Source organism: Callithrix jacchus, chromosome 7, assembly GCF_049354715.1.
Source record: "Callithrix jacchus isolate 240 chromosome 7, calJac240_pri, whole genome shotgun sequence".
Lineage (NCBI taxonomy): Eukaryota > Metazoa > Chordata > Mammalia > Primates > Cebidae > Callithrix > Callithrix jacchus.
Window position 1 is genome coordinate 131,420,101 of NC_133508.1, and position 27,507 is coordinate 131,447,607.

Sequence of the window (27,507 nt, forward strand, 5' to 3'; positions counted from 1 at the left end):
ACATTGCTTTTCCTAAGTAACTTTAAAAAAATTATAATTAAAAAAAATATTTTTCTTTTCCTTTTTTAAAGAAAAACTGCTGTGTACAGATCCCAGTGTAAATTAAGGATATGAAAAATGTTGTATTACAACAGTGTTTTTTAGTTTGACAGTGGTATCAGTGGATTTTTTTCTGAGGGAGAAAGGTCTAAAATTTCCTTCTGTGACATTAAGTTTTAACTGTTAATGGATATTTGAGGATATACCCAAACTTTAACTACTTAAAATATAAACTAATAATTTTTACTCTGTTGCTATTTTATTTGAGCTTTATTGGATACCGTTTTTTAAGTTATTTAGCAATGAGTTCAGGTTTTTTGTCTAAATTATTTATGACTTTATAGACTTTCAGAGACATTTTTCTAAGCTTTTATCTTTCCAGAGTAGTTCTCATGAGATTTTGTCCTATTTAAAATGAAATACACCTAATAATTTTAGTTGCCTAAATGGTATCCTGTTTAGCTCTCTTATATTTATTAAATATAGTTGAGTATATGAAATTTTCTAGTATATAAGTATATGATAATTGTATATGAGAATAAGGTATTTTTGTATGGAACATGTATTACTTTAAAACCTTACAAAGAGTATATGTCTAATAATTTTACAAAGAACTTGAGTTTTGTGTATCCCCAAATCTAATGATGAAATTTCCAAGTGATAATTTAGTAAGACTAGATTAACAAAAAACCGAAACATTTGATATTTCAGCTATAATTATCTTAATGTTTTCTCTCAAAGATTAACATAGAAATTAAGATAATTTGCATCACTTAGAAATTTTGCTGGTGAAAATTATAAAAGATAAGTCAGATTCAAATTCTTTATTTTGTTGCTTGTCCTATATATAATTTCATTTAATAACATTTTTTAAAGACTGTGAACATCTTTCTTTAAACCTTTTTATTTCCTTGCCAGGAGTTTTTTCATAGCCAAATAAATTGTGTTTTTTATTTCTCAAAAAATACTGACAGTCTAAAGAATGTTAAGCTTAATTTGAAAAGATAATGCATAGTGGTGACCAACTCATCAGAGATAAGGGGTAGATATTTTTATCAGATTATTTATTAAAATTCATTCATATTTTTAATGTGAATTTTTACCTGACCTCTCCCTAACACCTTCTCTTAAAATATCATGATTTAGAAAACAGGGAAAAGTAAAAATTTTAGAAGCTGCTAACCAATTGAGATGAATGTGAAGATTAACTTTATAAAGCTCTGTTGCATATTCTGGGTCACCGTGTGTGTGTGTGTGTGTGTGTGTGTGTGTGTGTGTGTGTGTATGTATGTGTGTAGTTGGGATGCTAGATAGATTCCATGCCAGTTGCAGAGAATGTGGGAAATATATCCATATCCATATTCGTATCTGTGTCTATATATATACACACACACACACACACACGTATATACATATATATAAAGTATAAGAACACTACAGTTGGTCTCTCCAGAATCTCTGTCATTGTGTATTTTCAGAAAGAATATATTCTAATCAATTTTCTAAAAATTGAAGTTAAGTTTTAAGTGTTCTTCAAGCATATGGATTTTAAAATAAAACCTGAAAAATAGAAGCTATATTTTTAAAGCAAAATTCAACCTATATATTTGTATGTATTTGGAAATGTGTATGGGAAACTTGAATCTAGATAACTCATTATTTTGATAATAATGTTTTTAATGTATCTGTATGTTTAAAAAGATCTTAAGATGAAAGTAAAAATGTTCCCCTCACCTAACCATGGTATATTTAAATTCAAGCAGTACTTTGAAGCATCAAAATGCAGATAATAGTATTTTCTTTAATGCACTGGGATGAACATTCTATTTTTTAATATTTCATGTAAGATTTCTTTTTAAATGTCTAATCTTGGAGCTCATATTCAACTTTTCAAATGTTAGTAATTTGAGAATAAAGAGCTATAGAAGTTAAATTCACTTACATAAAATTCACTTTAAAAGAAAATGCATGATTACAGATAGAATGATTACTTTTAAGTTTTAGTTAAACATAGAAAATATCTGCCCATTATCATCAGTGTATGCTTTTTTTTTTTCTTTTTTTGCAAGTAATTTACTTTCCCAAAATGTGCTTAAAATGGGTTTTCTGGCATATCTGTTTGGATTGTAAAATGTACATGATTTATTTTAGTATTGTAAAAAAAAAAAAAGAATAGGCTATTGCATCTTCTGTATTATGGTTTCCTGTGAATAATTTACCATTTCTTTCTGTTTTCCATTGAACTATTCAGTGGTCGGTGAAGATGGTAAGCCTTATGTGCTGATCTATATACTGTGCCAACATTAAGTAATCTCAAAACATTGTTTTGTTTAATTCAAAACAAGTGGTAAATTACATCCCACGTTTTCACCTTGTGTGTTTTTTCTTTTTATAGTTTAATTCATAGTCCAGCATATGCCAGTACTCTTGATGTCATAAGATTAGAAAATAGTGTGGTTAATTGTCATCAACCCATTAAGTTCTTAAATGTCATTGAATGGAGTCCTTGTCATGTTACATAGGAGTATAAAATTAAACATTTTTAAATGGTTAAACATTTTAAAATATTACATGGTGGAGCCACAGTTTGTTATGCAGAAGGAAAATTTAGCAAATATTATTTTACTTATATCCTTTAAAAATCATATACATTTGATTTGTAGTTTTGTCACCAGAATCATTCGATTTTTCAAAAAAGAAAGAAAAATTTCCTTCTAGTATCATTATGGAGTTAGTGCTTGGTTCTTCTGTACTGTTTAAGGAGAACAGAAGCACGGATGATCTAAATATCGTGAGTGTGTGTTGTGGGGGCATGGTGTGTGTGTTTCAGATGTATGTTTATTTTTTTCAAACAAATTAATGGAGCTACATTAGGAACTAACTCCAAAATTATTGTATAGAAAGATATTGGAAAATAGACTACTCTTTTTTACCCTGTTGGAATCAGCCTTTTATGAATTTCCTTTGTAGGAAGAGAGGTTGTTAAATGCCTCAGAGGTCTTCTGAACATCATAGGAAATAGAGCCGAGTTTAATTCTTGTATTCCATATAAGAATAGGGTTCTAATGGCAAAAGGGATATTAGAAATGTAAGTACCTCAGTATTTACTGTTCATAAATTTGAGAAGAAGGTTTGATAAGGGCTAAGTGGAATTTTGGTGGATTTACTTCTAGGTTATTGTAATTTTATTATAATTTTAAAAACAGAAACCCCACAGTATGTTGAACTGCATTTCTTCATTTTACTAAATAATTTTTCAAGATTTTTGGAAAAAAATTTTTTTTTTAAACGGAGTTTCGCTCTTGTTACCCAGGCTGGAGTGCAGTGGCGCGATCTCGGCTCACCGCAACCTCCGCCTCCTGGGTTCAGGCAATTCTCCTGCCTCAGCCTCCTGAGTAGCTGGGATTACAGGCACGTGCCACCATGCCCAGCTAATTTTTTGTATTTTTAGTAGAGACGGGGTTTCACCATGTTGACCAGGATGGTCTTGATCTCTCGACCTCGTGATCCACCCGCCTCGGCCTCCCAAAGTGCTGGGATTACAGGCTTGAGCCACTGCGCCTGGCCGGAAATATTTTTAAAATTTAAATTAGGAAGTTTATTTTTGGCATATATATGTGTGTGTATATGTATATATATGTGTGTGCGTATACACACACACACTAGTTTTCAAAACTTATACTCCTTGCCTATAATTCCAGCTATTTGGGAGGCTAAAATGGGAGGATTGATTGAGCCCAGGAGTTCGAGGCTGTAGTGAGCCATGAGAGCTATGATCACTCAGCTGCATTCCATCATGGGCAACAGAGTGAGACCCTGTAAAAAAACCCTCGACTCCAAATTAGATTAAACATGACAAATTTATGTTGAGAATTAACCAATAAATCTAAAGGAATTTCATATAGGAAGTTTCACCTTGATTTATTTAGGTCAGATTGGGTTGATTGATATCCTTGTTTCTAGTGACTGGTAAATGAAAAAAAAAAAAAAAACCACTTAGGGTGCCCTACTTTTTTCCAGCAAGCTCGTTGAATATCCATAATGTGCAGGCCACTGGAGAAAGATGCTAGGGATTCTGTTATTAATTAAACTACATTTGATCATAGCTCATCCTAGGAGTGAATTTTTTCTTTTCTAAAAGTAAATGAATCATTCTTACACAGGGTGAAATAAAGCTATTTAGCATATGTTACAGGCATAAGAGGTCCGAAGAGCAGGAATGTCTTTGTTTTGAGAGCTCCTTTTAGCATCACTTTAACAAATGGAATCATATTTATATTCTTTTGTTTGTTGTTTTAGACGGAGTCTTACTCTTGTCACCCAGGCTGGAGTGCGATGACACAGTCTCAGCTCATTGCAACCTCTGCCCCCTGGGTTCAAGCAATTCTCCTGCCTCAGCTTCCCAGGTAGCTGGGATTACAGATTTCTGCCACCATGCCTGGCTAATTTTTTGTATTTTTAGTGGAGACAGGGTTTCACCTTGTTGGCCAGACTCCAGGCTGGTCTCAAACTCCTGACCTCAGGTGATCCACCCGCCTCGGCCTCCCAAAGTGCTAGGATTAGAGGTATGAGCCACCCCACCTGGGCTCATATTTATATTCTTAAAATAACCATTTTGGAAAGAATGAATAGTGACAAGCATCATCAGTTTCTGGAGTATATATATAAAGACTTAAGTAATATAGGTTTATATTAAATAGATTCAATAGCTGCTAATATTGGTTCTGTTGTAATCTCTAATAACATAAGTAACAGTGATTAAAATAACATTTAAGGGGAAAGACATCATTTGGATCCAATGTTTACATTTAAATAGTAGCACTTTTTCTTAAATTGCATAGTTTCTTGAATATCAGAACTTTAAAAAATTTTCAGACATTAAGCATCTTTCCTAAAGAAGCATTTTATCTATCTTTCTCAACTGATGTATGTTATTTAGTTTACAAAAGGATAATAGAAAACATACTTCTTGTTGGAATATAATTTCTGCTCACTAGACAGTTCTATCTTTTGTTTTTTTAATGACCAGGTATGTTTTGAATGGTTTAATTGTTGAAAGGTTATCTGTAGTATTTTTTTTTTTTTTTTTTTTTTTGAGACAGAGTTTTGCTCTTGTTGCCCAGGCTGGAGTGCAATGGTGTGATCTCGGCTCACTGCAGCCTCCGCCTCTCAGGTTCAAGGGATTCTCCTGCTTCAGCGTCCCAAGTACCTGGGATTACTAGGCATGCACCACCACACCTAGCTAATTTTTGTACTTTTAGTAGATGGGGTTTCTCCATGTAGGTCAGACTGGTCTAGAACTCCTGACCTCAGGCGATCCACCTACCTTGGACTCCCAAAGTGCTGGGATTACAGATATGAGCCACCATGCCAAGCCGCCAAGCCCTATATGTAGTATTAAAGTATATTTCATTAGATTGTCCTTGTGAGGTAAGTTTCTTAATTATATTCATATTTTTAGTTTGAACATGTATAACATTCTGAATGTCATAGCAATGGGTTTGATTTGGAACTGTTGTGATATGTTATATATAAAACAATACCCTGTATAGACGAGATGTTACGTGTTTCCATTTTGTTGTTGTTGCTGTAAGAAGGTTTATATGTATTCATCACAACTGCCAGGATTTGAAAGTGATGTTTTACTGCCTACCAGTTATCTGTATCTGGGTATAATTTTAACATATTTTGTTTCATGGCTTTATAAAATGACAGGAATTTGAGCTTTCTTCAGTTCAGTTGTTTTCATTAACATATGCATAAACACAAAACGCATACATCTATGTAGATTTTTTTTAAGGGGTTGCTTGAGGCAAATTTGAAATTAAACAAGATTGGTATGTATTCTTATTTTGTAGCAGGTATATTTTAAAAACAACATTTCCCAAAAATGTCTATTATATTGATTTAGATTCTCTTTTCAGGGCCCAGCATTGGAAGATTTCAGTCATCTGCCACCAGAACAGAGACGTAAAAAACTACAGCAGCGCATTGATGAACTTAATAGAGAGCTACAGAAAGAATCAGACCAAAAGTATTATTCCTTTAAGTCTTCTCTATCATTATTATTTTAGGATTTACATTGAGTGACACCCTTAAATGTGATATACAGAAGGTTTAAAAGTCATATATCCTAATTGAAATCTTCTGAGAGAAAATTATACTCCTACACTGGAAATTTTTGTGGTTTTCCTGTCATAGGTAAAAATGAAATGTTAGAGAATTTCCTTGGTTGCAGATTTTTATTGGATGCTAATAGTATATATTTATGCCTTCATTAATTTGCAAAAAATTTCTTGATGTTTTATTATCAAGACTAGTTTCACCAGCACTAATCACTTCTTATACTTTGATACATTTTTTATTTTGCTTCTATATATAAATTGATTTCAGTAGCAACCTGAGGCTATTTTTTTTTGTAGCAAAACCTTTGGCAAACATTGCTTGATTACTTATGACTTCATATTTGTTCACACATAGGTTTACCTTTTTTTTTTCATTTTTACAAAAAGTTTTCTCTACTTTAATTTTTAAAAAATGGACAAAATTATTTATGATCATTAAAGTGTTATTACAGTGAGTTGGTGACTTGCTATATCTTCACTGAGGATAAAATTGGGGCTTAAATTGTAGCATGAAAGATTGAAGTTTTGATGTTAAGAATTAATGTATCAGGTATGATGTGGCACTTAATAATGAAATACTGCAGTACCTTTGATTCTAATTTACAGTAGCTATATTCTATAAAATCACTGTGAACATTGAATTATGGAATATGGAAACATTGCTCTTAGGGTGATACAATGTTGGGCTCTAGGTAACCTCTGGTACAATGTTTCCATCAGCTAATTGACACATAACCTTGTTTTATTTATGTTTCTGTGTAAAGACACCTTATTTTATATATGATGTTGATTTATTAACTTTGAATTTTTCTAATAGCACTGTAACTTGTGCTTGAACAAAGCTTATCTAAGACATGATTTTCTCATAATAATATTACAGCCTTCTTGTACTTAAGAACAGTAGACAGCACTTCATTGCTGTGCTTTGGGGCTATTTCAAACACCAAGATCAACAAAAAGCACAAAAATATGAGAAATATTGCACTAAATGAGTAGATTGCAAAAAGAATACATGTCCACAATATGAGAATACAAGCAAGAAGGCCAGAGTATCACCTGGTTTGACCTCAGCTTGGAACTCTGGTGACTCAGGTTTTTGACTGATCTCTCCATATCCAAAACAAGAATAAAGACATAGAAATGTGAATGTTCTTGCCATGGTCTGGAATAAGTGCTAATCCAGAGAGGCTTGGTTAAAAATAATATGGAGCATAATAACAGAAGTTGAGGATGAAGAAGTATAGGACTTCCCTGAATGCTTTTCTTTTGAGTTCTGTAGGTATTACAATCCCCAGTTATTGAGAGAAGGGGTAACATTGTTAGCTGTGTGTGCTACAAGATAATAGAAAGCTGTATGAAGAGTAAATAGTATAGGAAAGAGATTGGAGGTAGAAGACTTTAACAGTCGAGGTGAGAAATGCTGAGGGCCTAAATTAAGGCATGACTATGGGAACAGAAAGGAGGAATAGATAAAAGAGTGATTTCAAAGCCAGAGTAGGTTGTACTTTTAACCTGATTGGATGCTGCAGGAAACAATGGAGGAAGCTTTATAAAGTGGGGGCTTGCAGCTATAGATTAAATTGCAATAATAAGGAAAAGGTTTAGGACAAAGAAAAAGATTTTGATGTTGATTTTTGAAATGTGAAAAACCCGTATTAGAAGTGTCCAGTTGGGTTTGGAAATGTGAATCTAGAATTCAGGAGAGAAAGGGGTCTGGAGATATGCATTTGAAAATCATCTGAAGATGGATGATATTAAAACAGTAAGAGATCATCAACAGGACTGTAAGAAGAGATGAGAGGAAACCTTTGTCATTTTGTGTAGTGTGCATTTAAGATTGAACAAAGAAGGAGAAGAAGCCAGTGAAGAAAATTGTGAGAAAGCAGAGGTGAGGAGGAGGAAGAAGAAAATGTAACCTCCAGGAAGTCATGAAGGAAAAGAATATTAAGGAGTGTTAGGCAATAGTGTTGGATGTTAGAGTCAAGGACAGCTAATGGAGGCATAACCAATTCTAATATGATTAGAGAATAGGAGGTAGGTTGAGAGGAATTGGCAAATGACTGACTTTGGGTGGGGGCAAGTTAAAGCTGCCATTCCTATTTCTAGCAGAGATGAGTGGGAGGACAATGATGATGTATGAGCTACGGAACACTGTGGAATACTGTGGCTGGGTGGGAATATAATGAGTTTGATTTGGGACATGATGAGCTGAAGGATATTGAAAAATATTCTTCCAGCCCTTGTGTGTGTGTGTGTGTGTGTGTGTGTGTGTGTGCGCGCGCGCGTGCATGCATGTGTGTGTGTGTGTGTATAGATACAAATAAAATTCCTTGTTTATAAAGCAGGAAATAAGAAATGAACTCTGTTCTCTTTTGCTATTCCAATTTCTTCATAAATTACTAACACTATATATGTTATCACCTTTATGCAGATTGTCTTTAATCAGGTCATGTTAGACAAACTTAAAAAGATATGGCTCTATTTAAGATTAAGCTGCATACAAGTCCCCAGAATCAAATAAAACTCTTTTATCTGGAAGCATATGAAGTTAATATTTAATTATGTGGTTTCCTTCTCTTTTTCAGAGATGCCCTCAACAAAATGAAAGATGTATATGAGAAGAATCCACAAATGGGGGATCCAGGGAGTTTGCAGCCTAAATTGGCAGAGACCATGAATAACATTGACCGCCTACGAATGGAAATCCACAAGAATGAGGTAGATTTTTTATTCAGCAGTTGTCAAGATAAATTATTTTTATAAACTTCATTGTGATAGATTGGTTTTTATTAGAATTATCTTCAGATGTTTATATTTAATTTTAGGGTTTATGATCTAAAAGGATTGTGATGTGTATTTTTTAATCTCATTGAAATTTTTTTTATTTAAACCTTTATATAAAACTAAACATTTATACTATGTTTTGAATCAGCTGTAAAGTTGATCATTTGACCAGTTTGGAATAAAGTTTTCACATCTCTAAGAATTATGTAATTATAAAAACTTCAAGCACATTTTAAATGCAGAATATCTTAACAAGCTTTTAAACGTATTTACTGAGCTCAGTTGTTTGCTTATTTTTTTCCTAAGGCTTGGCTTTCTGAAGTTGAAGGCAAAACAGGTGGGAGAGGAGACAGAAGACATAGCAGTGACATAAATCATCTTGTAACACAGGGACGAGAAAGGTCATTTTTTGTATTTTATTTGTATTCCTTCTCCCCAAAGTTTTCTCACCCTTTTGTGCTAAACTTTATACAATTTGTTTTCTCCCAAATTTAACAAGTTCAGCTTTCAATAACCTCAGTCTTTTGAACCTAAGTAATTTTCTTTAGTGATAATTACAGGTGAAGTAGGAAAGTTCATCTTGCTATTCAATCAATCCTAGTTTATTGTGCTTCCAAACACAGAGCTAGGAACATAGAAAATTCTTGGAGCTGCAGTCTGAGGGCATAGGCTCCTCAGGCATGGGAAGCTTTCCTAAGGTTCAGGTGAAGTTAGGGTCACTTCTGCCAAAGAAAAATTTTACTATCAAATAGCTCAAAGTTTTGTGAAGGAAAAAAACCACATATTGTTATTCTAGACCAGAGCTTCCAAAAGACTTTTGCTAAGTTCTGTGCCACTTGTGACGTTTTTTTCTTTATATGTTTTTTTTCCATAATAAAAGTCCACAAATTAGGATTTGCCTTAACGAAGAATGTGAGAGATCTAGTAATAACTCTTAGTTTTCTACTTAATTACAGTGTAATCTAAGCAGGTTCATTTTTAATGCTCCCTGAGTCTCAATTTTCTGAAATACAAATGGAGCTTAAAATATCCATCCTTCAAGTTTGTTAGTAAAAAAGTAAATTATGCACATAAAGCACCTAGTAGCGAATAGCGGTAATAATAGTATCACTTCTTGAAAGAGTACATATCTTTTTTTTTTGAGACGGAGTTTCGCTCTTGTTACCCAGGCTGGAGTGCAATGGCGCGATCTCGGCTCACCGCAACCTCCGCCTCCTGGGTTCGGGCAATTCTCCTGCCTCAGCCTCCTGAGTAGTTGGGATTACAGGCACGCACCACCATGCCCAGCTAATTTTTTGTATTTTTAGTAGAGACTGGGTTTCACCATGTTGACCAGGATGGTCTCGATCTCTTGACCTCGTGATCCACCCGCCTCGGCCTCCCAAAGTGCTGGGATTACAGGCTTGAGCCACCGCGCCTGTCCCAAGAGTACATATCTTTAATATATCAAGAGATATCCACAAATTGCTGCTTTTTCTTTTTAGGTAAAACTCAGATTAAAAGGATCTAATTTCTTTGGCATGTGTTATTTCTCTGGCTTCTAGGCTTACTGAAAGTACTGTTAAAATCTAATTCTGGCCGGGTGTGGTGGCTCTCGCCTCTAATCTCAGCACTTTGAGGGGCTGAGGCAGGTGGATCACGAGGTCAGGAGTTTGATACCAGCCTGACCAACATGGTGAAACCTTGTCTCTACTAAAAATACAAAAATTAGTCAGGTGCAGTGGCGTATGCCTGTAATCCCAGCTGCTTAGGAGGCTGAGGTAGGAGAATCATTTGAACCCGGAAGGTGGAGGTTGTAGTGAGCCAAGATCACACCACTGCACTCTAGCCTGAGCGACAGAGCAAGTCTCTGTCTCAAAAAAACAAACAATATCTAATTCTGTAAAATTTTCTATTCAATCTAATTTATTGTTTGATTCTTCAGCAAAATTATTCACAATTTTCTCTGATTTAAAAAATTTTAAGAAAAATATATTTGTATTACCTGCCATTTTTTTGTTTTGTTACCAACTTCCGTGTTACCGTGGTTAGTTGGAAATTAACTTTACTTTTTATTTTAGTTGAGAATCTTTTAATTTTCAGTGACAGAGTGAACACTTTATTCGTGCTCGCTTAAACTAAAAATGCACTTCATTGGCTGACTTTAGGGAGAGCTTGGTCTGGGAGCTCACGTGTTGTCCTCAGGACTCAATTTCTCTCTACCTCACAGCTTTGCCTTCTATTGTGTTGGCTTCATTTTAAGGGTCCAAAACTCTAGGCCATTATTCCTCTGGGTTCAAGTCCAGTAGAAAAGGGACAGAGTGAATTCTCTTCCAAGAGTCCCAAACAAAAGTCCCTGTGCATTTCTTACATCTGATTGGGTTACAGGACTACTTATGAACTACTTATTTACTCTGGTCATGCAAATGCTTGCTCTGATGGCTACTCCAGGTCCAGAATAGAAACAACCCCACCTGAGGCATGTGAACTAAACTTGGGTCTGCATGGGTCCCCTAAGGAATTTTAGGGTGATAACTTTGGGATGATGGAAGACAAGTGTCTAGAACATTTTTCTGATTTTATCTCTAGACCCAGTGATAGTGAGATGTCTTTACTGAATAATGCTTTGTGCTTAGAATATTGTAATCTTGTAATTTTTTTTTATTTCAGGAAATTCAGCAAAGTAGCATTCTATGTTAGAATTAATTTGTATGCTAGATGTTTGAAAAAAAGAGGGCTTAGCTGGAAACCATGCCATTAATATTTAATTTTGGGAATTGATCCTGAGGAGATCAATTTATAAATAATATATATAGAATTCTCATGTTTATGATACTTGATCAGAGATAATTTTTTGTTTTATAGTCCTGAGGGAAGTTACACTGATGATGCAAACCAGGAAGTCCGTGGGCCACCCCAGCAGCATGGCCATCACAGTGAGTTTGATGATGAATTTGAGGATGATGATCCCTTGCCTGCTATTGGACACTGCAAAGCTATCTACCCTTTTGATGGTATGATTTTCTTAATAATATTGTATTTGATAATATTGGTTTTGTAGGCTGGGCATGGTGGCTCATGCCTGTAATCCCAGCACTTTGGGAGGCTAAGATGGGTGGATCACGAGGTCAAGAGATAGAGACCATCCTGGCCAACATGGTGAAACCCTGTCTCTACTTAAAATACAAAAAATTAGGTGGGCATTGTGGCACATGCCTGTAATCCCAGCTTCTTGGGAGGCTGAGACAGGAGAATCGCTTGAACCCAGGAGGTGGAGGTTGTGGTGAGCCAAGTACGCGCCATTGCACTCCAGCCTGGGCAACAAGAAGGAAACTCCGTCTAAAAAAAAAAATTGGTTCTTTAAAAGTATTTACATCAAGTCATTCACTATAGTGTCCTTATTTAAGTAATACACATCAGAAAATTATTATAATTCCATTTCTTTAGTATGTATAGTTTTGTTATAACTATTACAAATATAGGGATTTTTCTTCCATACATGGAATGAAAAGAAATTACTCATGTTGCTAGCATCCTAATACAGTTTATTAATTATCAGCTTTGGTCAGTGCAGAATTTTCCCCAGAGTTCTTACTAATGCATACATGTACAAAACAAAGTTGAGGCAGCTTGAGCATTAGCCCAACCCAGGAAGCAGATGCCGGTGGATGTCACTTCATGTTCTTCCTTGTAGCTTACTAACGTTGAGAGACAGGTCTGAGGCATAGCTAGCTGAATGCCATCATCAGATCCTGAGTCTGTAGGCCACCCATTTAGATGAAAGTGGGAGAGAATGTAGTAGCTTCTGAGAATGTAGTAAGACTATGCCATCTCTTACCCTATGAAAGTTGAACAAACTCTGGGAGGGAAGTAAGTAAGGCACTGAGGCCCTCTTCTGTAGAGTTTTAGTTCTTCTTTCTCTTGGACTCTGAAAAATACTTTTCCTCGACTAATAGGAGAGAGCTAAGTAACACTTTCATAAATAAACTGTTATGAAATGGTGCATGATTTAAGGTATTTTCCCCCCTTTGTGTTGATTTAAAATTGAGCAAAGTCTCTAGTAACCTCCTATTAGAAAATATATTAAATTTAAGACCTTGTAGCCAAGTGTAGTGATGTGCCCCTGCAGTCTTAATCACCTGGGGGACTGCAGCAGAAGGATCACTTGAACCCAGAAGTTCGAATCCAGCCTAGGCAGTAAGACTCTATCTCTTTAAAAAAACAAAAAAACTTACTATGATGTTATCTAGAGAGTAGGGAAATAATTTATTGTGTTAAATGAAGATTCAGTTGTGAAATTGTTACTGCTAAGCAGGTTGGGGGTGGTTGGGGATGGAGAATAAAAGAGTTATGTATGGCCATTCTGCTTCTACCATCACTAGAGTCACACCTATATTTTTCTTTGCTCTCCCTTCAAACTATATTTTTTCCTTCTTTCTTCCCTCTCTTTGACTGTCTAGTTACTGTTTTCCTAATCCATATGTGATTAACTTTTTTTGATTGACTACTAAAATTTGGGAAAGAAGTTGGAATAGTGAAATAGGAATTAGAATACCCTGTCAAATCATGTAATGTCACTGTTGCTCAGTTAACTTCATCTGTTACATGGGGGTGATGTTATCCAGCCTTACAGGCTTATTATGCAGCTCAAATGAGAGAATATAAATAAAGGTGCTGGATAAGCCACAAAGCACTATAGAGATGTTGCTAAGGAGAGTCAGTGGTTCCAGGCACATTGAAATCTATAATTTATTTTGTGTGTTGTATTTGTAATTTAAAAAAAAATGTATCACTGTGCTTAAATTATGCTTGTGAAAACTCTCATCTAGGACATAATGAAGGTACTCTGGCAATGAAAGAAGGTGAAGTTCTCTACATTATAGAGGAGGACAAAGGTGATGGATGGACAAGAGCTCGGAGACAGAACGGTGAAGAAGGCTACGTTCCCACGTCATACATAGATGTAACCCTAGAGAAAAACAGTAAAGGTGCAGTAACTTATATCTAAACTAACCAGGCAGCTTTGTGCCATGTGTGACACAGGAAGAGTAACATAAAATGAAAACACATTCAAGAGGTTGAAAAGAATAAGGAAATTTAAAGGGCATCCAAGATTAATTGTTCACTATGTGAGCTGAGTTAGGCTTGATCTTGTGAATGTTACCACAAGAAACTTTTTGTGGCACTTTACTGTTTGAGTAATGTTGGTGTGAAGCTTAATTGATGCCTTTTGCTTTATGTCCTGCTTAAGTCTGTGTGAAGGATTTGTGTTTTTCTGCCTTACAAGTAGAATTTGATTTATTGGGCAGGAATTCATGGTTAGTAATGCTCTCTGCCCCCTTTACTTCAGAAAACACAGTGACTCTAGTGAATTTGAATAAGTGAAACTGCTCTGAAATGCTATGGAAAGCCAACTCCCCAGAGTGGTTTCTTCCAGGAGTTTGGATTTGTAGCTACAGTTTCCAGGAAGAAAAATAATAGATGGATAATTGAGTAAAATAATAATATCATTTTCATTTTATTCCCTTTTCTTAACTTTGGTTTCCTAAAGGAAGAAAATAAGCACTTGGCACAGTAATCTATTTAAATAGATTTAAAGAGAGTTGCACAGTAAATCTCCTGGTCTAGCTCTTAGGTGAATAAAGCATTTTGTTCGAGAGACCTCAACATATTTTGAGGTTTGCTGTTAATTTTCAATAATTTACAAGTTTCCTTCCAAACTAATCTTATGCTTGTGTATTTCATCTTGAAAATATCTTTTGGGAAATACCACTTTAGTGATTATTTAGCATTTAGCAGTTACATATAGGAAAATACATAGTTATATAGAAAAATACGCATTTGAAGATAGAGAAAACCTTGGAGGGGAAGTGTTGACAAATTTTAATTTTAAAGGAGGAACTTTTTACTATCTGGGTTAGAGGAAAATATGTGTACCACCATTTAGGGCATTTTGTTATTTCAGCTGAATCATTAGTTATGAGGATAGATAAATGTTTCCAATTAATTTCAGCAAGCATTGTTGGAAACACTGTGCAGTCCAGGATTGTGCAGTGCTGATTGTGTGATCACACCCTGAGTCAGTGGTGTGGGGAAGTAAAATGAAGAAGCAGTAAGATTGGTTTTGATTTTGCCCATGTTTTTAAATTTCCTGGTGTTTTCAGTAGCTGTCTATAAAATGATTTTAGAGACATTTGAGACAGGCACTTTAAACTGAACACCCCTTTTGGTTTTACCAAAGGTCTTCAGTAATTGTTCTTTTCTTTTTCCTCCTGGACTGCAGGTTCCTGAAGAGGGTTTCTGAGGAAATGGGCAAGATGTTGAAGGAGGTTACATGCAGCTGCTTTTGGGGGGAGGGTATTAGAGTTGTCAGGCTCAAAGAGAGTGAGAGAAGCAAGTTGCATGAGTGCATGCAGACATGATTATTTTTTACTAACTTCATTAGCATTTCCATACATCGTTTTTAAAAATCGTAATACCAACCCTTAAGTTTCTAGTTCACTTACTCCCACAAAAGAAAAAGCCAACAATGGCTTACCATTTTTCTGTTTATTTTATTGTTGTCTAATCAATAAAGAATGCAGAGCTATCAAAAAATTTGTCTTACATTAGCTGTCCCAACAGGATTGTCTCCCTCCCAGCTCTGTTTTAATTGGCTTTTAGACCCACTGTCTGTCAGATATTTGCCATCTGTCAGTGTCTGCCTGCGCCACCTCCGTGCTTGCTTAACATCCCGTTGCATGTCTAGAGTGATTGGGCTAGATTTTTCAGGCATGTCTTTAGATTCCCTTGTTCTTGTCAAAGCCTCTGTTTTGTTTTACATTTGTAGTGCATATCCCATTGTCAGACATCTCCAGCACTAATGTTTCCATCCTAGTATTTGTGTGCACTGCTATAACTTCCCCACTGCAAACATTCCAGTTTTGGCATTACAAAGAAGTAGACTGTGAACCTGAAGTATTTATGATAAGAAAAAGAAAACGTCTCTGCTCTAGCCTACAGCCCAGTTGAAAGAACTCTTTGAAACGTGATACATCTTCAGCACCTCAGTCTGGGAAGAATCTAGTCAGCACTGAAATCCTGGCATAATAAACACAGAAGATACTCACCACCTCAAGACAAAGGACTATTGTCAAAAGTCAGCTGCTTCCATTCAAATGCTGCCTTAAACTAGAGTGCCTAAATCTGTTGATTGCCAACACTACCACTACAGTATCCCACAAAGGGCTTTATGTGTCAGCTCAGTGCGACCTCCTTTAACTCTGCAGCATGGCTGCAGCTGCCGATGTAGCCTCGGTAGGTGGCTATTAGAGCTCTACTATGTACAATGGTGCATCTTCAAATTTATGCATCAGACTGTCCAAGTCCATTTTACTTTCCTCAGTGTTTTTATGAGAAGTTTTATGGACCTCCCCCAGCTATCTTTTTATTTGGGGTTATCACAGTCATGTTTGATTATTACAATGATAGTCTGTTTCCATGTGATGCTTTTGTTTGAACCTGATAAAATTTAGTGAAACTTTGTAATTATCTATGTGCACTTTTACTTGTAAAATGGAATTTCTGTATGTTTATACTTGTAAATATGATTGTTGTTAGTGCTCCTGTTGCTTATGGTGTCCTGCCTCGCATTTGTGATTCTGTTGATGGCTTGTATCTTAACTAATTTCTTAGTGGTGTTGTAATAGGGAGATGGGAGCGGGTGGGGGGTTATTTGTACCACTGAATCTCCATTACTTTGGTTCTTTACTGTTTCAAGGGGAGAAGGAACATGAAATGGTTTGTGTATTATTGGATTTTAAGCAATATTTTAGAAGCTGTGTGACTGCTTTAATAACTTTTTCCCAGTGTTATTTGAATCATACTACCAGTTATACTAAAGCTGAATGACAATTGTGTGAAAGTTACTACCTTCATAAGATCAAGTCACCACTGTTACACAGCTGACATATAGTGTATTACCTTTGTGGCTAGTAAACTATAAAGTTTAGATATTAAATCTCGTAACAGGGTTATTTATATAATGTGACATTATTCAATGCTGACAGACTACATGAAGTAGTTTTAAAATCTAGTGCTATTTTTATTTTAAAGGTTAGCAATGAGGAGGAAATGTGATCTGGCTGTGTTTGTCTTCTGTACAAAGCCTGAAGTGCTTATGGTTCTTTGGCTAACAGCCACAGAGGGCAAAGTTCTTGTAAGGACTAACTGTTCTTTTAAAGCTACTGTTTGTTTTTCTAAAAGCAGGATTTGCTTCCGTAGGAGGCAAGTTCCTTGACGTGGAATAGTGCAACCTGCATATGGGTTATTATAATAGGAAAGACATTTGTACTTGCACAGTTTAAATCATTCTTAAATTTTGAACATGTGAATTGTCCCAAAAAATCTTTAATTTTTTGGTAATTTTTACTCTTTTTGTGCACATGTTGATTTCTTAATGGTAAATCCTTCTTTTAAAGATAGTGTTCTCTGTTGAGAATATTTTCATGGAATAAAACAATCTTTTCATGGCCTGTTAAGGTGTTTCGTGTGTGGTCTCTCATTGCTGTGTAAACCAGAGGTGTCATGATGTTGTTCTTGAATGTGCCAAGTTTCAGATAATAAAGAGTAGATAACAAGTTCCATACATAGGACAACTTTACTTTTGCAAAGCAGTTTGGAAATTTTATTCTAATTTTGGTTTCTCTAAGCATTCCTAAAGGAAAAAAAAGTTTGTTGTTTCTTTAGAGTAAATTTAAATGGCATGCAATAATTTGGATTTATCTTTCTTCTCCAGTAGCTGTGTTGCATAGACTTTCTTTTTACACCATCTATCCACTGCATGCATAAGAACTGTCCCTGTACCACATAGCCTCATCTAGCCGCTACACGCTAGCCAGCATTTCCTGTGCCCTGGCTTGATTCCTGATCAGTTGACAACACCCAAGTCTTCCTGGCATTTCAAAGCATGGAAAGAACATTTGCCATAATTAGTGACACATTATCTGTAATTTCAGGAAGTCTAATTTCAGAAGATTCGCCTTTTAAAAGATGCAAATGTGAAACTATGACTACAAACTTTTAGAAACTAAAAGGGAATAAAATTCAGGGTAGATGCTGAACAATGAGAGGTTACGATTGTTGAGATGAAAATTTAGAGATCAGTGCCAAGCTTGGAAGTAGGAACACACAAAACAGTGCAAATAGCAGGAAAATAGTGTCAGTTGTTACAGCATCAGATAGAGGTTTGGGGTGGGGAGTTCAAAACAATGAAAAAGGCTTTTATTATCAAAACTAAGATCAGGGAAATCACATCCTATTGTGAGAGGAAAAAATAATGTCCTTAAAACAATAAAAACAAATGAAAAGTCTCTCCAGGCTCATTGAAAAGGATTCTATTTTGAAGAATGTACAGGTTGAATATTCCTTGTCTGAAATGCTTGGGACCAGAAGTGTTTCAGATTTTTTTTGGGGGGGAGGGGGGGAATATTTTGCATTACATACTTAGTAGTTGAGGATCCTTAATTTCCAAATCCAAAATTCTCCACTGAGCATTTCCTTAGAGCATCATGTCAGTGCTCAGGTTTCAGATTTTAGATTTTTGAATTTGGGATACTCAACTTGTATTAGCTTAGGTTAAAAAAAATGCACAAGAAACATGGAATCTAATTTCAATGAGCTCATATACCTAAGATCACTGTATTCCTGAGCATAGTCACTGCCAGGAATTAGGGAAACTGCAGAAAACAGAAGAGGCGCCAAAAGACTGGGGAATTGGCTAACATGTATTTTGAAGAGGGAATTCTGAGAAGTTGGAAAACAATGCTTGAAAGTATTAGATAATGTTGGCATTTAGGGGACAGTGTATTGGGCAACTGACTGAGGTTCTTAAGAGTAAGTCATGTCAAAATAGCCTGATTTCTTTCTTTTGATACAAAGGGGAGAATTCTAGGACACAATTAGTGTCTTGCTTTCAACACAATTTCAGTTTGACAAGATTTCTCAGTGTTTTTGTGAATTGTGTCAACACTGTTAAGGAGAATGGGAGCATTTGACGGCCTCATTTGGTAAACCCAGAATCTCCACCCTGAGGAGTTTTTTGTGGATAATATGTATATGTTATGAACCATTAAAAGATAAACACATCACCCAGTTTAACAAATAGAATATTACCAGGTGGGCACAGAAGAAGCACAGTCTGAGTGTGGAATGAGACAGACAAAAACTTCACTCCCTTTTTCGGCCTTTTCTCCATTCTTTTCTATGGCTGGGAGCTCCTGCCACTGACTCTTGGCATATAGCCAGCACCCATTTGGTGCTGTTATCTGACGAGGGTAGGAAGTGAGATGAGGATCCATTGCTTATCCCCTCTCTTCAGGTGCTAGACAGTGGTTGGTAAACCAGTGACGATCAGTGGAATGGGGGAAGTCACTGGAAGAGTTTGCAGTTCCTTGCATCAAATCACAGGGGCATTTTTTACCTGGTGACAGCCTTATCAAAAGATTATACCAACTCATTTGTTTAAACAATTTGAAAATTATTAGTGATTGATAAATGGTTTGTGCTATTTTTATAACTTGATAAAGTTTTATGTAGTTTAAAGATAAAATGAATTCATTTGTACAGAGTTTATGAATTTTATATTTAGTAATATCCCACTTATCAAATATCTTAAATATTCCATTGTATCTTGAGACTTAGCTTTTTCACTCAACATTGTTTCTAAGATTTATCTGTGTTTATGCCTAATACAGTATTCCATCCTCTTGTTGATGGACATTTGGGCTGTTTTGTTAGTAAAATGTGCTGCTTATGCATATCCACATGTTTCTTGATATGAGTTTCTTTAAAATCTGTACCAAGGAGTAGAATTGCTAGATTATGGTTTTAATTTTCATTAAAATTTTAGATCCAAGGGGCACATGTACAGGTTTATTATAGGGATATATTGTGTGCTGCTGAGATTTGGACTTCCAATGATCCTTTTGCCCAAGTAGTGAACATTGTAACCAATAGGTATTTTTTCAAGCCTTTCTCCCCTCCCTTGCTCCCCCTTTTTGGGATCGCCAGTGTCTGTTGTCCCCATCTTTGTGTACATTTTTATCCAGTGTTCTGCTCCCACTTATAAATGAAGGCATACAGTATTTGGTTTTCTGTTTCTGCATTAATTCGTTTAAGATAATGGCCTCCAGCTGCATCCGTGTTACTGCAAAGAGTATGATTTCATTTATATTCTGTGTAGTATTCCATGGTATGTATGTATCACATTTTCTTTCTTTTTTTTTTTTTTTGAGATAGTTTCACTCTTGTCACCCAGGTTGGAGTGCAGTGGGACGATCTTGACTCACTGCAACCACTGCTTCCCGGGTTCAAGTGATTCTCCTGCCTCAGCCTCCTGAGTACCTGGGATTACTGATGCCCACCACCACACCTGGCTAATTTTTGTATTTTTTGTAGAGAAAGGTTTTCACCATGTTGGCCAGGCTGGTCTCGAACTCCTGACCTCGGTGATCCACCCATCTTGGCCTCCCAAAGTGCTAGGATTGCAGGTGTGAGCCACCGTGCCCAGTCACCGCATTTTCCTTATCCAGTCAGCCATTAATGGGCACCTGGGTTGATTCTATGTCTTTGCTGTTGTGAATAGTGCTATGATAAATATATGAGTGCAGATATCTTTTTGTAGAATGATTTCTTTTCCTCTGGGTATATACGCAGTAATGTGTCAAATGGTGTAATTCTGGGTCAAATGGTGTAATTCTAGTTTTAGTTCTTTGAGAAACCTCCAAACTGCTTTCCATGGGGGCTGAACTAATTTGTATTCCCATAAATAGGGCATAAGCATTCCCGTTTTTTCACAACCTTGCCAGTATCTGTTATTTTTTTTACTTTTCAATAGCCATTCTTACTGGTGTGAACTGGTATATCGTGGTTTTTTTATTTGCGTCTCTCTAATGACTGATCGTAAGCATTTTTTCATGTTTATTGGCTGCTTGTATGTCTTCTGAGAAGTGTCTGTTCATGTCTATTGCCCACTTTTTAAAGTAGTTGTTTATTTCTTGCTGATTTAAGTTCCTTATAGATTCTGGATATTAGTCCTTGGTCAGATGTGTAGTGTGCAAATATTTGCTCCCATTCTGTAAGTTGTCTGTTAACTCTGTTGATAGTTTCTTTTGCTCTGCAGAAGCTCCTTAGTTTAGTTGAGTCTCAGTTGTCAGTTTTTGTTCTTGTTGCATTTGCTTTTGAGGACTTAGTCATAAATTATTTGCCTAGGCCAATATCTAGAAAAGTATTTTCTAAGTTTTCTTCTAGACTTTTTGTAGTTTGAGGTCTTTCAGTTAAGTCTTTAATTCATCTTAATTTTTGTATATGGTGAGAGATAAGGGTCCAGTTTCATTCTTCTGCATATGGTTAGTTTTCCCAGCACGATGTATTGAACAGGGTATCCTTTCCCCATTATTTATTTTGTCGACTTTGTTCAAGATCAGTTGGTTGTAGGTGTGCAGCTTTATTTCAGGGGTCCCTACTCTGTTCCATTGGTCTATTGTGTCTATTTTTGTACCAGTACCTTGCTGTTTTGGTTAGTGTTGCCTTGTAGTATAGTTTGAAGTCAGGTAATATGATACCTTCCACTGTATTCTTTATGCTTAGGATTGCCTTAGCTATTCCTTAGCTCTTTTTTCATTCCATATGAATTTTAAAATAGTTTTTTCTAATTCTGTGAAAAGTGACATTGGTAATTTTATAGGAATAGTGTCATATATATATATATATATATATATATATATATATATATATATATTGCTTTGGGCAGCATGGACATTTTAATGATATTGATTCTTCCAATCCATGAACATGGATTGCTTTTCTGTTTATTTGTGTCATCTATGATTTCTTTCAGCAGTGTTTTGTAGGTCTCCTTGGTTAGAAGTAGTCCTAGTTTTGTTTTGGTTTGATTTGGGGTTTTTTATGGTGCCTACTATAAATGAGATTATATTCTTGGTTTGCTTCTCCGCTTGAATGTTATTGGATGTAGAAATGCTTCTGATTTTTGTATGTTGATTTTGTATCCTGAGACTTTGCTGAAATCATTTATGAGGTCTGGGAGTCTTTTGGTGGAATCTTTAGGGTTTTCTAGGTATAGAATCATATCACCAGCAAAGAGAAAAATATGACTTCCCTTTTTCCTATTTGGGTGCCTTTTCTTTCTTTCTCTTGCCTGACTGCTCTGGCTAGGACTTCCTTAATTTTCAGTTTTAAAATATAATGCCACATTTTCCTCCCAAAGTTATTGTAACATTTTTACAATAAATGGTTATTACAAGGGTTATTTGTATTCCATATCCTGGCCAGCATTTAGGAGTCAGACTTCAGTTTTTGTCAGTTCAAAGGATATAAAAGAGCATTTCATTGTAGGCTTAAATTGTGTTGTTCTGATTATTGATGGGCATCTACGTGTTTACTATGTTTCTCCTTCTTGTAAAAACCCTGTTTTATCTTCATTTTTTTTGGGGGGGGTGGGGTTGATTGTCTTTATATTTATTCATGGAAGCTCTTTATGTATTGTGGATGCTAATTTTGCTAGTTATCTTTTACTGTGTAACATAGCTAGCTGATTTTGGCTCAGGGTTTCTCATGAGGTGGCAGTCCAACTGCTGGCTGAGGTTGCAGTATCTTCAAGGCTTTGGGGCTGGAGAGTCCACTTCTAAGATTATCCATGTGGTTGCTGCTCAGCCTCTGTTACTTGCTGGCTGTTGGCTAGAGGCTTCAGTTCCTTGCCATGTGGATCCCTTCAGTTCCATAGGGATACTCATAAGGTAGCATCTTGCTTTCCCCAGAGTGAGTGATTCAAGACCCAAGACAGAAGTTACAGTCTTCTCATAACCTATCTATCTCAGATGCAACATACCATTACTTCTGCCCTGTGTGCTTGGTTGCACAAAGCCTGGTACAATGTGGGAAGGGACAACACAGTGTGAGCACCAGGAGGCAGAGAACATAGGGGGCCATCTTGGAGGCTGCCTACCATACCAATCTGTTGTCCACTGTATATGTTGCCAATATCTTTTCTTTTTTCAGGTTGTCTATGGTGTCTTTTGAATGGAAGTTCTTCATTTTAATGCAGATTAATCATTATTTTATAGTTAATGCTTTTCTAATTTAAGAATTCTTGATTCAGAGTAAAAGATATTTTCTTCTAAAAGTATTATGATTTTGCTTTTCACATGTAGATTCTTAACTCATCTAGATTTTATTTTTGTGTGTATGATAAAAGAGACCATTTTCCCCCTTTCATTTGCTTAACCAATTGTTCAAGATTTTAAAATCATCCTTGCCCCCACTGATCAACAGTATCACTCTGTCATGTTAAGTTTCTGATAATAGCTTAATTACTGTAGCTTAGTAATGAGCTTTTATATCTGATAGGCACCACCAACCTGGGACCACTGTAAATCAATTTCTTGGTTTTGGATTTTGCTTACTCCAGACGTATATGAGCACAGGCGTGGTTACAAATCCTCACCAAAGACTATTGTTGTTATAATTATTTTCTTTCCAGAGTGGTATGTGAAGACAGTCATGTTTCCTGGCAACCTCTCTTTGGCGGTAGATTTTTTCCATCCTGTTAACAGGGACCCTTTAAGGATTCCTGCTTAATGAAGGCATTTTAAGTTTCCCCAAGACACACTCTCTCATTCACTGAGCTGCTGATGTTACTCTTTGCCTCTAGGTTCTCATATGGAGCTGATTCAGATTTGCTGTACCTTTTTCAGGTGTGGTGGGGGGAGAAGTCTGTTCCTTGGGAAGTTCTATCAATCAAGGTTGATCATACACTAAAAGGTATGTTTATTAAAATTTATTCAGGATTTTCTTATGGTAAGAGGCTTTCTAAGAGCATCTGAACCATCATATTGCCAGAAGTAGAAATGTGCTTTGGTTTTTTTCAACAAAAAATAACATAATGTGGCCCATTTTAAAAAACCATCACAGGGTGATGGTTAAGTTACAGTGTAACTTCTGGAACCAATAAATAATATTTTTTAAAGGCTATTTAACAAGGAGAAATTTTCACAGCCAGTTTAAGATGAATATAAAAGTGGATATGGGCCTAATGTTATTTAAACGAGAAGAAGGAAAACTATTAAATGTTTGACGGTGGCAGAGTGACAGAATATTTTAAAGTCTTGTATTCCAAATTTTGTACAATAGGAAAAGTTGAGGGCGATACTGATAAACTAGAAAGAAATGAGAAAGTATCCCCTTTGCAAAGTGAGAAACCTAGAAAACCAACCCAGGTAACTCACTGTTGTACTCATCAGCCAGAGGAAAAGGTAACAGTTGATTACTTTGAAATATGTGAAGAGATGTTAATCATAACTAAGATCTGGGTGCCCAGTTTGTACAGGCTGCTATGCTGCACATGGGATCCAATGAGGTAAACTTGGCCTAACTCCACCGCTGGCAAGCACCGTGGCTTGAGTTTGAACCCAGATCCCATGGAGCTGTCATTAGCACTCTGTCTCCCAATCCAGAAATCTTTAACTTTTCATACCACTTTCATTCATTTTGGTTTACTATCAGGGTACAGTGCCTAGGGAAGAGCACACCTGAGGCAGCTAAGAGGTAGAATTATCGTACTAAGATGAGTTGTTTAAAATGAAAGAGACTGGATACAACTGTTTCGCAAAAAGATATATTTTTTATTCATGACTATTTACATTTTTCTTGTTTAAAGAATATCATATAACTGATACCTTCTGAAATGTTTCATGCTTTTAAACTTCTATTTACACTTATCTGACATGGAATGAAAACTAAAATCGTCAAATACCATAGAAAGCAACCAGCCAACATAGCTAGGTCTTCTCTTGAGTGTGCTGATCAACATTAGCAGTAGTTACCTTAATAATAAATTATTCATTTTAAAATCAGTAGTAATTTTAGACAATTCATAAATAAGTGTGCTCTGTGCAATTTACATGTTTAATATCCTGTGGATACTAAAAGCTTGTATACTGTCAGGTTTGCACATTATGACTTTATCAAATGGTTGGCTTTCCCAAAGAAGCAGCTGGGGAAACTTGAAAAGATACTCTAAAGATTCTCTGGAGAGTTATCAAAGCTCTGCCTGCTTTACAGGAGGAGGTTCCAGTTTACGGGAGAGGGCAGTTAAAATCTGGTTGAATTTCTCATATCTCTCTGTCTGATTGACTTGTGCACCTTTGCTGCCCCATAGCAATCGCATTTGAAATTCAGTCTTGCAGATTTCATTCATTTCTTCATCTGGTTGAAAACCTAATCAAAATAAAACAACCGAAAAGTTACTTCAGTTCAGCCTAAGATGTAGTGTTAAATACAGACTGAAAGCTTGCTTAAAGTAGAATCAAGATGAACTTCATCTTTTCTCTCTCAGAACTTTAAAAAATGTCCCCAAAGAAAAACAGAGAATCTATTCTATACAAGGGAGGGCAGAGACCCACCCTGCAGAACCTGAGCACCTTCAGAGAAGAAATAACAGGTAAACTGATTAAAACATGATAGAGTGACATTGGTTTGTACAAACCACTGTGGGAAGTAGTGCTGTGGGAAGGCAGGTTCACGGTACCTATAGGAGTCTGTTACTTGTTTTTGCTAACTTTACTGATGTATAGTTTACGCTCATATGATTCACCTGTTTTTGGCTGTGCAGTTGTATGATAGTAAGTTTCTACCTAAAATAGCACCACCAGTTTTAGACGTTTTTACATTCCCATCACCCTACTACCTCTTCGCGGTCAATTCCTGTTCATACTGCAGACCTCAGTCAACCACTGATCTACTTTCTGTTGCTACTGTTTTGCCTTTTCTAGAAATTTGGGATAAACTGAATCATCCACTATGGACTCTTTAATGTCTGACTTCTTTCACTTAGCATGATGTTTCTGAGAGTATTACATATGTCGCATATTCATGATTCATTTTACTGATCAGCAGTATTCAGTCTTATGGACATCCCACATTTTGTTTATCTGTTCACTAATTGATGACTTTTGGATGTTTCTAGTTTCTGGCTATTATGAGTAAGTGGTTGTGAACATTTGTTTACAAATCTTGTGTGGACATGTGTTTTCATTTCTCTAGGAAAGGAATTATTGGGTCATATGGTAAAAGTGTATGTTTATTTTTAAAGAAACTGTTAAGTGCTATTCCAAAATGGCTGTACCATTTTAGATTCACACCAGCAACATAAGAAGATTCTAAGTTTTTCCACATGCTGCCAACCCTTTATCATTTTTATTTTTTTTGAGAAGTAGTCTTGCTCTGTCACCGAGGCTGGAGTGTAGTGGCTCGACCTGGGCTCACCACAACCTCTGCCTCACTGGTTCAAGCAGTTCTCCTGCCTCAGCCCCCTGAGTAGCTGGGACTACAGTCATGTGCCACCACACTCGGCTAATTTTTTGTATTTTTAGTAGAGATGGGTTCTGCCATGTTGGCCAGGCTGGTCTTGAACTTCTGACTTCAGGTGGTTCACCCACCTCAACCTCTCAAAAAGTGCTGGGATTACAGATGTGAGCCACCGTGCCTGTGCCTGGCCTATCATTCTTTTTAGTTGTAGCCATTCTAGATAGTGTGGTAGTATCTCACTGTGGTTGGTTTAAATTTACATTTCCCTAATGCTGAATGCTTTGAACATCTTTTCATGTAGTTGTCATTTGTATGCCTTCTCTGATGTAGTGTCTGTTCAAATTTTTGTCTATTTAAATTTTGTCTTCTCATTGAGTTGTAAGAGTTCTTTGTATATTCTAGCTGTAAGTCCTTTATCAGATATATGTGTACTCAATGTTTTCTGCTATGGTTCATGCTTTTTGTGTCCTAAGAAATCTTTAGCTCAAGGGCACAAAGAATTTCTCCCATAATTTCTTGCAGGAGGTTACACTTGAACTCTTACATTTTGGGTCTGATCCATCTTGGGTTACTGTTTACAGTAGGAATTAAGGCTCGAGATTCACTTTTTTGCATATGGATATCCCGTAGTTCCAGCACCATTTGTAGAAGGACCGTACTTTATCCAGTGAATTACTTTGGCACCTTTGTTGAAAATAAACAGCCAGCCACTTGTGTGGGCCCATTATTTCCTAACTCTCTATTCCATCTAAGAGAGGATCTGGTCTACTTAAGGCCAAAGATGTTCAGACAACTCTATTAAAGAGGGAGAAGCTGTTAGCCAGAGTCGTGTGTTTGCTTCTCATCCTTGATTATTGCTGGGATAGTCTGTTTTGTCGTTAAATATACCCACCATCTAGATCATAGGGTCCTCGCGGTAGAAAGGACAATAGGAATATTTTCTTCCTGATGATGCCAGAATATCCTTGATGGATAATCAACCAAAGGCCAGCTGATGGCGACTTTTGTTTTGTTTTTTTGATACCAGGCTGGAGTGCAGTGGCATGATGCTGGCTCACTGCAACCTGTCTCCTGAAGTCAAGTGATTCGCCTGTCTCAGCCTCTCAAGTAGCTGGGATTGCAGGCGCCCACCACCATGCCCAGCTAATTTTTATATGTTTAGCAGAAGCAGGTTTTTGCCATGTTGGCCAGGCTGGTCTCTTAAGTCCTGCCTCGGCCT

General features: G+C 36.2%; 2 protein-coding genes across 80 annotated transcripts in view; one reads left to right on the forward strand and one right to left on the reverse strand.

Annotated features, from left to right (window-relative positions):
• The window catches only part of FNBP1L (formin binding protein 1 like), a 101,502-nt gene extending 84,056 nt beyond the window's left edge, over positions 1-17,446 (forward strand). For 12 of the 30 annotated variants that reach the window (XM_078332501.1, XM_078332506.1, XM_078332518.1 and 9 more), the window contains 6 exons: positions 2,291-2,305; positions 5,964-6,073; positions 8,750-8,882; positions 9,255-9,349; positions 11,793-11,941; positions 13,757-14,067. In XM_078332501.1, coding sequence (XP_078188627.1) covers positions 2,291-2,305; positions 5,964-6,073; positions 8,750-8,882; positions 9,255-9,349; positions 11,793-11,941; positions 13,757-13,935 — 681 coding nt within the window. In that variant the 3' untranslated portion in view covers positions 13,936-14,067. Of the gene's footprint in view, positions 1-2,290; positions 2,306-5,963; positions 6,074-8,749; positions 8,883-9,254; positions 9,350-11,792; positions 11,942-13,756; positions 14,068-15,210 lie in introns of those variants that run through there. The other 18 variants (XM_078332509.1, XM_078332514.1, XM_078332520.1 and 15 more) reach the window with 3 other exon arrangements.
• Positions 17,447-24,583: 7,137 nt separating this feature from the next.
• BCAR3 (BCAR3 adaptor protein, NSP family member) overlaps positions 24,584-27,507 on the reverse strand; it is a 314,925-nt gene continuing 312,001 nt past the window's right edge. For all 50 annotated transcript variants that reach the window (XM_078332552.1, XM_078332534.1, XM_078332564.1 and 47 more), the window contains one exon: positions 24,584-25,199. In XM_078332552.1, coding sequence (XP_078188678.1) covers positions 25,021-25,199 — 179 coding nt within the window. In that variant the 3' untranslated portion in view covers positions 24,584-25,020. The remainder of the gene's footprint in view (positions 25,200-27,507) is intronic.